This window comes from Cynoglossus semilaevis, chromosome 1 (assembly GCF_000523025.1).
Source record: "Cynoglossus semilaevis isolate Cse_v1.0 chromosome 1, Cse_v1.0, whole genome shotgun sequence".
Classification (NCBI taxonomy): Eukaryota; Metazoa; Chordata; class Actinopteri; order Pleuronectiformes; family Cynoglossidae; genus Cynoglossus; species Cynoglossus semilaevis.
In genome coordinates this window covers 1,794,385-1,805,157 of record NC_024307.1, presented here as the reverse complement: position 1 = coordinate 1,805,157, position 10,773 = coordinate 1,794,385, and the positions used below count along the sequence as shown (strand labels likewise).

General features: G+C 48.4%; 2 protein-coding genes across 3 annotated transcripts in view; one reads left to right on the top strand and one right to left on the bottom strand.

The window, feature by feature from the left end:
* The window catches only part of LOC103379094 (zinc finger MYM-type protein 4-like), an 11,711-nt gene extending 6,684 nt beyond the window's left edge, over positions 1-5,027 (top strand). The window contains exons 13-21 of the mRNA XM_025058525.1: positions 531-662; positions 878-1,126; positions 1,220-1,370; positions 1,781-1,956; positions 2,382-2,547; positions 2,716-2,826; positions 3,077-3,120; positions 3,214-3,343; positions 3,557-5,027. Of these exons, the coding sequence (XP_024914293.1) occupies positions 531-662; positions 878-1,126; positions 1,220-1,370; positions 1,781-1,956; positions 2,382-2,547; positions 2,716-2,826; positions 3,077-3,120; positions 3,214-3,343; positions 3,557-3,984 (1,587 nt within the window). The 3' untranslated portion in view covers positions 3,985-5,027. The remainder of the gene's footprint in view (positions 1-530; positions 663-877; positions 1,127-1,219; positions 1,371-1,780; positions 1,957-2,381; positions 2,548-2,715; positions 2,827-3,076; positions 3,121-3,213; positions 3,344-3,556) is intronic.
* A 2,014-nt stretch (positions 5,028-7,041) lies between these two features.
* LOC103379009 (tubulin beta-4B chain) lies at positions 7,042-10,773 on the bottom strand. Of its 2 annotated transcripts, XR_003050743.1 has the most exons (8): positions 10,613-10,773; positions 10,308-10,416; positions 8,937-9,047; positions 8,594-8,838; positions 8,155-8,477; positions 7,720-8,064; positions 7,403-7,633; positions 7,042-7,355 (listed from the first exon to the last, which is right to left on the bottom strand). XR_003050743.1 is itself a non-coding variant. In XM_008310444.3 (7 exons), exons 1-7 carry the CDS (start codon positions 10,667-10,669, stop codon positions 7,486-7,488), a joined length of 1,338 nt encoding a protein of 445 aa, XP_008308666.1. In that variant the 5' UTR covers positions 10,670-10,773; the 3' UTR covers positions 7,042-7,485. The 2 variants fall into 2 exon arrangements, 1 of the variants encoding a protein (XP_008308666.1); XM_008310444.3 differs by having other exon boundaries at positions 7,042-7,633.

The window sequence follows — 10,773 nt, the reverse complement described above, 5'->3', positions numbered from 1 at the left end:
TAACATACCTGTCACCGTAACATACCTGTCACCATATGATATACTGAAATACTACAGTCAGGATGATATATTGAGGCCTATGGCGGTCCTGATGTAGACCTACTGTTAGTCTGCAGCAGTCCTGATGTAGACCTACTGTTAGTCTGCAGCAGTCCTGATGTAGACCTACTGTTAGTCTGCAGCAGTCCTGATGTAGACCTACTGTTAGTCTGCAGCAGTCCTGATGTAGACCTACTGTTAGTCTGCAGCAGTCCTGATGTAGACCTACTGTTAGTCTGCAGCAGTCCTGATGTAGACCTACTGTTAGTCTGCAGCAGTCCTGATGTAGACCTACTGTTAGTCTGCAGCAGTCCTGATGTAGACCTACTGTTAGTCTGCAGCAGTCCTGATGTAGACCTACTGTTAGTCTGCAGCAGTCCTGATGTAGACCTACTGTTAGTCTGCAGCAGTCCTGATGTAGACCTACTGTGGCCAAATGTTAAGGTTTGTTTTTTTTATTTGATGCAGTGATGAAATACTTTGTTCTTTGATGTCGTTCTTCTTCAGGTACTTCATTTCCATGTACTCTGTGCAAAGTCCTAGCTGTTCCTCAGTATCATCTGGCCATGGTTGACGGCACCATCCGGAATTTCTGCTCCTACGACTGTGTCTCCGTGTTCAGGGTACGACGCCCGGCGATGAAGACGTTTCAGTCTCACAGCTCGTCACTGACGTGATGATTGAGTGACATGTGATGGTTGACACGTGATGATTGATTGACATGTGATGGTTGACACGTGATGATTGACACGTGATGATTGACATGTGATGGTTGACATGTGATGATTGATTGACACGTGATGTTTTTTTTTTTTTTGTTTTGTTTTTTTTTTTCCAGAAATCTGGGAACATCTCTCAGACAGACCTGACCAATGGAACCTCCTCCCCCAGGGACCCCCCCCTCTCTCAGGACCAGGCTCCTGCAGCCCCTTACTCAAGCTACCATCCCAGTCATACCTCAGTCCCCCCACTGGTGCCTGCCCCGACCCCCCCCTCCGTGAGCAGGGCGGCTGCAGACGTCTCCAGACTGACCTGCCATCACTGCAGCAAACGCTTCAGCTCCAAACCACTGCTGTTCTCTCATCAGGTGGGAACCAGGAGGAGTCATGTGACCCCGGGGGAGTCACGGGGGACTTGTTGCTCACCTGGTCTGTTGTTGTGGTCTGTTGTTCTCCTGCAGGGCCGGATCTCTGTGTTCTGCAGCGTTTGCTGCTGTGAAGATTTCAAAACCCAGAAGAAAGTCCTGGCTCTGTGTGAGTTCTGTAAAGAAGAGAAGGTTCCCTGTGAGGTTCTCTACTACAACCAGGACGACGTGGCTCTGTGCTCCCAGAGTGAGTTTGATCCACCGCTTAGAACCTCAGAGCTCCACTGTCTGTTACTACTGTCTGTGGTCACATGAGCAGGGGTGTAACCATACATGGTACCAGGTGATCACCAAATCAGAGCTGGGTCAGATCCCATCACCAACTGACATGGTCTGTGACCCTCACCAACTGACATGGTCTGTGAACCTCACCAACTGACATGGTCAGTGACCCTCATCAACTGACATGGTCTGTGACCCTCACCAACTGACCATCTCCAGTGTTCTGCTCTGGTTGATCTGCTACAGCTACACAGGGACCTGACGTCTGGGTTTGATAGTGGGTTTTTAGGAGCACACTGCCACCTACTGGACTGGAGTGTGTAGTGTCATGGTCTGACCAGTGACTCCTGGTCTCACCTCTGCCTTGTTTTCTAGAGTGTTTACAACTCTTCAAGGAGAACGTGACGGCTCAAGACAAGGACCAATCGTGGCGTCCGTGCTCCTACTGTTCTGGGATCAGTCAGAAGACGCTGCTCAGTCACTACGGGGGGAAAGTGGAGGAGTTCTGTCGCCCACACTGCATGTCCCAGTACACCATCCTCTACTACGGGGTAAGACTCACTGACACCTAGTACTGATGCTGGTACTGCTCAACGGGGGGTTCGTACAGCTCTGAGGGCGATGACATCATGATGACACCAACCAATGAAATACTGACAGAAGATCAGATTGAAATATTTCTGTTAGTCTTCAAACCAACACTGATGTCACTGTAGTGCACCATATAAAGGTTCCTGATGGATCAAAAGAGCTGTGTTGCTCCCTCTGGTGGTTCCTTTGAGTTAACACAGTCAGTTGAACAGAAAGTGAGCAGAGCTTTGTCTGCGTCCAGTAATCAAACTGTGGTTCTGGTTCTGGTCAATCTCTCTGTTGTTGTTATTATTATGGGATGTGATCTAACAATGTCCTCTCGTCCACTGACTACACCCGTGGTCCTCCTGCCTCCTCATCCTCTTGTTCTTCTTCTCTCCTCTAGATGGCGCGCTGTGACAGCTGCAGGAAACAGGGCTACATGACGGAGAAGCTTCAGTGTTTGGGTTCTGTCCGTAACTTCTGTAACCTGGCCTGCCTCCTCCAGTACTGCCACTATCACTTCGAGCCCAAACCCACCGAGCCACAGACACAGTCACAGACACCACAGGGTCAGCGTTGCACCCTCACACTCTGAGCTTTGACTCTTTAGAACAGACTCGTGGTTCGAGTGTCGTAGCTCCCCCTAGTGTCGTAGCTCCTCCATCTGTCAGAACAACGGTTCTCCCATGGTCCTCAGTTCTTAGGTAGTGTTGCTAACTTCCTCTTCTCACCTCCAGCTCCGCCGCAGCAGCACCAATCAGATGTGAACCCTGTCATAGCTGGTGTCGTCTCATTGGCCAATGGCTCCGCCTCTCAGCCCAGCGTGTCAGCAGACGCTGATCTGACTGGTGGGTGTTTTCATCATTTGTCACCGCCATCTTGGGAGCCATACGATAGGTATCGCGTATCGCGATACGATACGTATCATACGATACGTATCACGATAGGTATCGCGATACGATACGTATCACGATACGACGATATATTGCGATCAGTGTAAATCACCAGTTTTAGTCATTGTCATATTTTCTTCCTCCTTCTACTCATGTACCTCCAGTAAATATCACAGTACTTTTACAGAAATACTTCCATTCACAGGTGCAGTTCCAACGTCCACCACTGACACCAAGAACCTTGACCATGTATGTGAGAAATATATAGTATAATAAACACACACACACACACACACACACGGAGGACGTGACGTGTATCGTCTCTGTTTCTGTGACGACCAGGCCAGTACTCAGACGGACGCCATGCGCGTGCCCGTGCCCCGACGACGTCAAATGAAGAACAAGTCGGTTCTGTGTCGACCGTTCACTCTGGACCAGGAGACCATGTGTGAGCTGCCGTCACGACCACAGGGTAACTGTTACAAACAACACGTTAGCTTCACATGCTACCTGATGAGTGAGGCTACGTTAGGATGAGTCAAGGCTCACAGTAGGAGCCCGCCTCCTGCAGCCTGTGATTGGCTCATTCTTGTACCTCAGACCAGGTGCCATCAAACACTTCCTTTCATGTCTTTGATCTTTTCCCTCTCCCTGGTTGTTGACTTTGTCTCAATAATTGTCCCAGCTCCACCGGACGCCACCGCACAACCGTCCACTGAAGAGTCCACGTCGCCCAAACCGCCGCGAGACCCACGGCCGTGTAACGGACTTCCTGCCCGTCTGAGTGGACGTCATTTCCTGGGCGTGAGAGAGAGCGACTCGGACTGCAGGGTGTGTTCACAACCCAGGAGGAAAAAGATAGACGAGGGGGAGGAGGGGGAGGTGGAGGAGGGGGAGGAGCAGCCCAGGAAGAAACTCAAAGACTGTGAAGAGAGGAGCAGCGCCACCAGTGGACAGACTTTGTATTACTGTAAGACTTGTCCAGGAGAACCCAGCCTCTGTCCTGTGCCCTGCTTTGAGTTCTACCACACCAGGCTGATCTACAAAAGTGCCCTGGAGCTGGAGTCGGCCGGGGAACCGAACCCTCGGAGCCACAGTCCGGTCCAGAGCTGAGGAGGCGTCGACGACCGCTGGCTCCTCAGTGACCTGGGCCTGGACCGGTTCTAGGTCTGACCCCGGTCCACACCTACTCCACATACTTTTCTGTTTTAATCCCAGATTCATCAGAGAATATTTGTAAACGCAGCAGATGGGATGAGAACCGACAACCTGCCGTGGTTCCACCGTCTGTGACATCACGCTGCGTGTTCAAATGAAACCTCCGTCGAAGTGAAGATAACCAGGACGTTGGTCCGTTTTTATCCTCTGTCTCTCCATGACCTTTGACCTCACTCCCTCGCTTAAATAGTATCGACAAAAAAAATGCCAAGAACCTCATACTGTACTGAAAACTGAAAACTTGACAGAACAGGACTGAGTAGTTAGGCTGGAGGGGGGAGAGGGGGGGTGGTCTCTGCTTCACCCCCCCACAGCGGTAACGACATCGTTGACCCGGTGATTCAACAGTTTGAACTGTGATTGTGCTCAGGCTCTCTCACCCATTTACTGGAGGAAACAGCGCACCACAGTGGACAGATTTGGTATGACACTAAAACGACAGCCTAAAGACTCGGTGTTAAAACAGTTGTTCTCTCACCAACAGTGTTAATTATTATTATTATTAATATAAAGACCTTTTGTTGAGCAGTCGCTTTAAAGTCACTGAGGGTTTTTTGTTTTTTTTGGGGTTTTTTTTCCACAGAGACTTAAATGTGAATCTGCTCTTTTCATTAAACAGAATTCCAGGAAGGATCCAGTGCTGGTTCCATAGTTACCAGTGGATGACTGTGTAAACTAGTACAGGTGTGTGTGTGTGTGTGTGTGTTCAGATGTTACTGTAAAAAAAGAATGTAATTTAAATACACACAGGTTCAATTAAATGTTCGTTACACGCTGTATTAAATATATATATATAAATATATATATATATATTATAAACCACTTTTTTATTCAAGTTTCTCAGACACACGTCGTTTGATTGATTTCTACGTTGTCAACACCTGAAATATGGTTTGTTGTTAAATGACAAAAATGATATTTCAATAAATACTTTTTGAGAAAAAATATTTTGAGGGAAAGTGTTAATATTTAAAAATAATCATCAACAAATAATCTCTGTCAACCAGTTAGAGAACAGGAACCAACAGGGGGCAGTACATGTTGTGATGAACAGAAGTCGTGACTGTCGTTGGTTTACGGAGCCGGGGTTTAGAGAAAGAGCAAAGAGCGCCTTCTACAGGTGAGGAAAACCATTTGTTCTCATTTATGAGCAGGAGTCGGCCAATCAGAGAGCGCATACACACTCCACCACACACACACACACACACACACACTCTGACCTGGTGTCCAGTTACTGTCTTTGTTTATGAAGCCTGTCTGTTGTCGTCTGTAGTTCATTTCTCAGACAGCATGAATTCTGGGTAACTTCCAGGTCATATTGTGTTGATATCGTTAGGTGGGCCACCTGGTGGTCAATTGAAATACTACATCTACACAATGCTTAAAAACAAACATTTAACAAATGTAAGGCTTTAAAGAAACCAATATTTCCTGGTGCCCTAGTGGTCAGAGTTGTCCTTGCAGGTGTGACGTCACCACTGCTGATGGACTGGTAACAATTTGTTTTGCTTCAAATCCAGAAAATGTTTTTTGACTGACTGACAGTCGGACCAGGACTAGTACTGTGTGTTTGACTGCCCCCATCTGGACAGACTGAGCACTGACGCCCCCAGTGGGACTCAATAAACACCTGTGGTGGTCGTGTCCCAGGGAACGACAGATGGAGGGTGAGAGCAGCAGAGTCCAAGGGTGTGGACCACTGTGTGTGTGTGTGTGTGGGGGGGGGCAGTGGAGTTTTTGACCTGATTGTTTCCAGGAGTCAAGTTTCTGTTTCCAGGTGTGAGTCAAGAGTTTTGTTCCTTAGTGGATCCAGAGACACGTGACTGTGGGTGAGGCAGGGTGAGGGAGGGTGAGGCAGGGTGAGGGGGGGTGAGGCAGGGTGAGGCAGGGGGAGGCAGGGTGAGGCAGAGTGAGGCAGGGTGAGGCAGGGTGAGGCAGAGTGAGGCAGGGTGAGGCAGGGTGAGGGGGGGTGAGGCAGGGTGAGGGAGGGTGAGGCAGAGTGAGGCAGGGTGAGGCAGGGTGAGGGGGGGTGAGAGGGGGTGAGGCAGGGTGAGGCAGGGTGAGGGGGGGTGAGGCAGGGTGAGGGGGGGTGAGGCAGGGTGAGGGAGGGTGAGGCAGAGTGAGGCAGGGTGAGGCAGGGTGAGGGGGGGTGAGGCAGGGTGAGGGAGGGTGAGGCAGGGTGAGGCAGGGTGAGGCAGGGTGAGGCAGGGTGAGGGGGGGTGAGGCAGGGTGAGGGAGGGTGAGGCAGAGTGAGGCAGGGTGAGGCAGGGTGAGGGGGGGTGAGGCAGGGTGAGGGGGGGTGAGGCAGGGTGAGGGAGGGTGAGGCAGAGTGAGGCAGGGTGAGGCAGGGTGAGGGGGGGTGTCAGAGTCAGGAGGGTAACGCAGGTGGAGAGGTGAAGCTGCAGGAGTGAGTTACGAATTTGAACACTGTCAGATCTACCAGATCCAAAGACGCAGAGACAGCGCCCCCTGTGGTAGCGAGTATTAAAAAGCATTGTTTTTTTAAATGTAAAAATTTGAACTTCTTTGTTTTAAAGAATTGCCCCCTGATAGGAACCACAGAACAGTACCAGACTGACTCAGAGTCCGATCTGAAGAGGGGAAAAAAAAAAAAAAACCTCTTTATTTCCAGCCTGTTCATGTGGTTTTGATGAGGTTTTTCTTTGGTTCTTTATTGGTCCCAGGCTCAGAAGTTCAAGTTATATTTATCTGTATAAACTCAACTGTACTCAGAAGTTCAAGTTATATTTATCTGTAAACACTCAACTGTACCTGATATATATATAGATATATATTTAGTCATGTACATATATAAATATAACCAAAATGTCCTGTATGTGATTTAAAACATTTAACGTTTGAACTGAAAACGCTGGAATGTGAAGGCGTTTGATCTGAACTAGTGAAGGATGGTTAACTAGTAACAACTAAACAGGTCGATCAACGACGACGGTGTGAAGTGAATCCTTTATTGTCACGTGGTACAGATCGTCTCCCACCAGCTGTTGGTGGTTCAATACATGGGGCCAGACCATGGAATGGGACTTTAGTCAAATAATAATAAACACACATTACACCAGCAGTGGTCAGTGACTTTCTGACCACTGACTCAACTCTACCTGAAGACAGAACAGACAGAACAGACCATTTGTCTTCACTCACGACAACAGGACGTTGATCAGGTAGAAAAAAAGTTTAGAAAAACATTTATATTCAAACTGAAGGAAAGACGAACAAACAGAGTGGACTGGTACCAGCAGAGTGGACTGGTACCAGCAGAGTGGACTGGTACCAGTCCACTCTTTACACAGAACTATTTTTGTGGTTTTGGTTGTGATTGTCCAAATAATCGACTTTTAAAGCGAACATCCTTCAGCCCCGGGTCAGTGCTGCCCCCTAGGCCATCTCTTCTTCACCCTCATCCTCAAATTCCCCCTCCTCTTCAGCGGTGGCGTCCTGGTACTGCTGGTACTCGGACACCAGGTCGTTCATGTTGCTCTCGGCCTCGGTGAACTCCATCTCGTCCATGCCCTCGCCGGTGTACCTGTGAGCAGTGAAAACACCCGTCAGTCTGGGGACCAGCGGTGCCACTAGGTGGCAGTACACGCAGACTCCTGGCTCTTTACTCACCAGTGAAGGAAAGCCTTGCGGCGGAACATGGCGGTGAACTGCTCTGAGATGCGCTTGAACAGTTCTTGGATGGCCGTGCTGTTGCCGATGAAGGTGGCGGCCATTTTCAGGCCCCGGGGAGGGATGTCGCAGACGGCCGTCTTCACGTTGTTGGGGATCCACTCCACGAAGTAGCTGCTGTTCTTGTTCTGCACGTTCAGCATCTGCTCGTCCACCTCCTTCATGGACATGCGACCGCGGAAGATGGCGGCCACCGTCAGGTATCGCCCGTGGCGTGGGTCGCAGGCGGCCATCATGTTCTTGGCATCGAACATCTGCTGGGTGAGTTCAGGAACTGTCAACGCCCTTTAAAAAAAAAAAAAAAAAAAAAGACACCACAATTGTTAAGGTTGAACAAATGAAGAAGAAACTCCAAACTCCAAACTGCCCTCCTACCTGTACTGCTGGCTCCCCCTGCTGGTCAGGGGGGCAAAGCCCGGCATGAAGAAGTGCAGCCTGGGGAATGGAACCATGTTGACGGCCAGTTTCCTCAGGTCGGCGTTGAGCTGACCGGGGAAGCGCAGACAGGTGGTCACTCCACTCATGGTGGCGGAGACCAGGTGGTTGAGGTCTCCGTAGGTGGGCGTGGTCAGCTTGAGCGTGCGGAAGCAGATGTCGTACAGAGCCTCATTATCGATGCAGTAGGTTTCATCTGTGTTCTCCACCAGCTGGTGGACTGACAGGGTGGCGTTGTACGGCTCTACGACTGTGTCAGACACCTGGAGGGGGGAGGGCAGAGGGGGAGGGGGGAGGGAGAGGACACAGGAACTGGGTCATCTCACAGGAGAGAAGATATTAGCGTCATGTTAGGAGGCCTTAAATAAATGATGTGCACCTTGGGCGAGGGCACCACGCTGAACGTGTTCATGATGCGGTCCGGATACTCCTCGCGGATCTTGCTGATGAGCAGCGTTCCCATCCCAGAACCAGTGCCTCCGCCCAGGGAGTGTGTGAGCTGGAAGCCCTGCAGGCAGTCGCAGCTCTCCGCCTCCTTTCTCACCACGTCCAACACCGAGTCCACCAGCTCGGCTCCCTCCGTGTAGTGGCCCTTGGCCCAGTTATTACCTGCACCACTCTGGCCTGTAGGGGGCAGAAAAAAAAACAAAAAAACATTAAATGTCAGAGCTGAGGGGTGACAAAGAGCTGTAAATATGGAAAAAAAAAGAAAGAATTCTCACCGAAGACAAAGTTGTCTGGTCTGAAGACCTGGCCGAACGGACCGGACCTCACAGAGTCCATCGTTCCTGGTTCCAAGTCAACCAGCACTGCACGAGGGACATACTTCCCACCTGGTCACGAGGAAGTGATAAGAGAAGTTGACACAGAACACGGTTTGATTCACTGTTATCTTATGACTTTATTTACATTTTCAACTTTGTTTAAAACAGAAGTCCAAAAACATGAACTCCACAGCTGGTATTTCTGGACTAGTTTAGTGACTGTGGACCTGTGTCAGTGGAACCTTCTTCTTCCTTCAGATACAAATGCAGTCTAATCACAAAGAACCAAATTACAGCAGGCTGTTACCTCTGACCCAGGTCTGGTTTCCACCATGTTTGTCCCTGGAACAGCAGGTGAGTGGACTTAGTGAAGCTGTTGCTACAACAACGTCACGCTCACAGCATTATGTTTCTAACTGAGCAGATGTTCACACAAAGATCCTTTTCACCTGACTTTCTAGGATTCTCTTTGTTTTAATTATTTTACAGGGTTTAGTCTTTTACAGTTACATTTACATTATGTGTCAAGTTTATTCTATTTTAAACCCAATTGTTCCTCATAACTTTGTTACGTTCAACTGAAATGAGTAATTACGTTTTATTCTTATTCAAATCATACAACTTTAGTTTTATACATTACTTTCAATCATTTCCCCAGTTCAGATCAATAAAGTTCAACCTTATATGTACTATCAATGTCAACTAATTACACATAAAATGCTTTGAACAAATCTTACAAAACCAAAGGCTTTTGTTTATTTTATTGTTTACAATGATATTTATGGGCAATTAATGAATTGAAAAACTGAACATCGTTATCACGGACCTATTTTACGTCATTTACCTTTTGACATAAATTATACGACGGTATAACTTAATAAGTGTTGTTTAACTTCTTTTTTGGTCAGCTGTAGCTTTTCTTTTAGAAGTGAGGCAGCAGGAAGTGTCCGAACCAACACGCAGACAAAAGCCAAGATTCAAACCGGAAAAGGCGACGGAAGAGACAGGGAAAAAGACAGATTAACATACGTTTAAGTTCATTCCATACATAATGTGTTCGTTTTTCTTGCTGTGTCATTTTTTTGGGGGGGGGTTATGTCGTTGTCTGTACGTGTTTTGACTCAAATGGGTCATAGAAACGAGGACAAAGTAACTAGGAAGTGGAGTCAAAATGGCCCACGGGACAGTGTTAGACCGGTTTCTACCGGGATCATTGGCGCCCTACTGGACGGCTGCGGAAATACAGTGTGGTGTTGAGTTCCCTAGGCTACTTGGAAACAACATAATCCGAACTGCGTGACCTGGGATTTTCACCAAACTGCTGCTAACCTGCTGCCTCGTTGTAATAGACGTTGATTCTCTCCAGCTGCAGGTCGCTGTCTCCGTGGTACGTCCCGGATGGGTCGATTCCATGTTCGTCACTAATCACCTCCCAGAACTGGAACGAAAAAAAAATAGAACGCATGACACATAGTTAAACTCTGATCGACGTGTGCTGTTGCAGCCAGTCCAAACTGAAGTCTTTATTAACACACGGGCTATCATTAGCTCTGCCGCCATGTGAGCTGGTTTAGGTGCCCGCCAAAACCGTCGACATTTTTATTTTAAAGCGGTTAAAAAAAACTTTCTCAAACCTTTGCTCCAATTTGGTTTCCACACTGCCCTGCCTGTAGATGAACGATTTCCCTCATTGTGGTGGTTAAAAAAAAGTTCTTGCACTTCTTAAACACAAAAGGCGTCCGACTTGATCCGCGCTTATAGCACTGACTCACTAAAAAAACCGCCTAACCTGAGA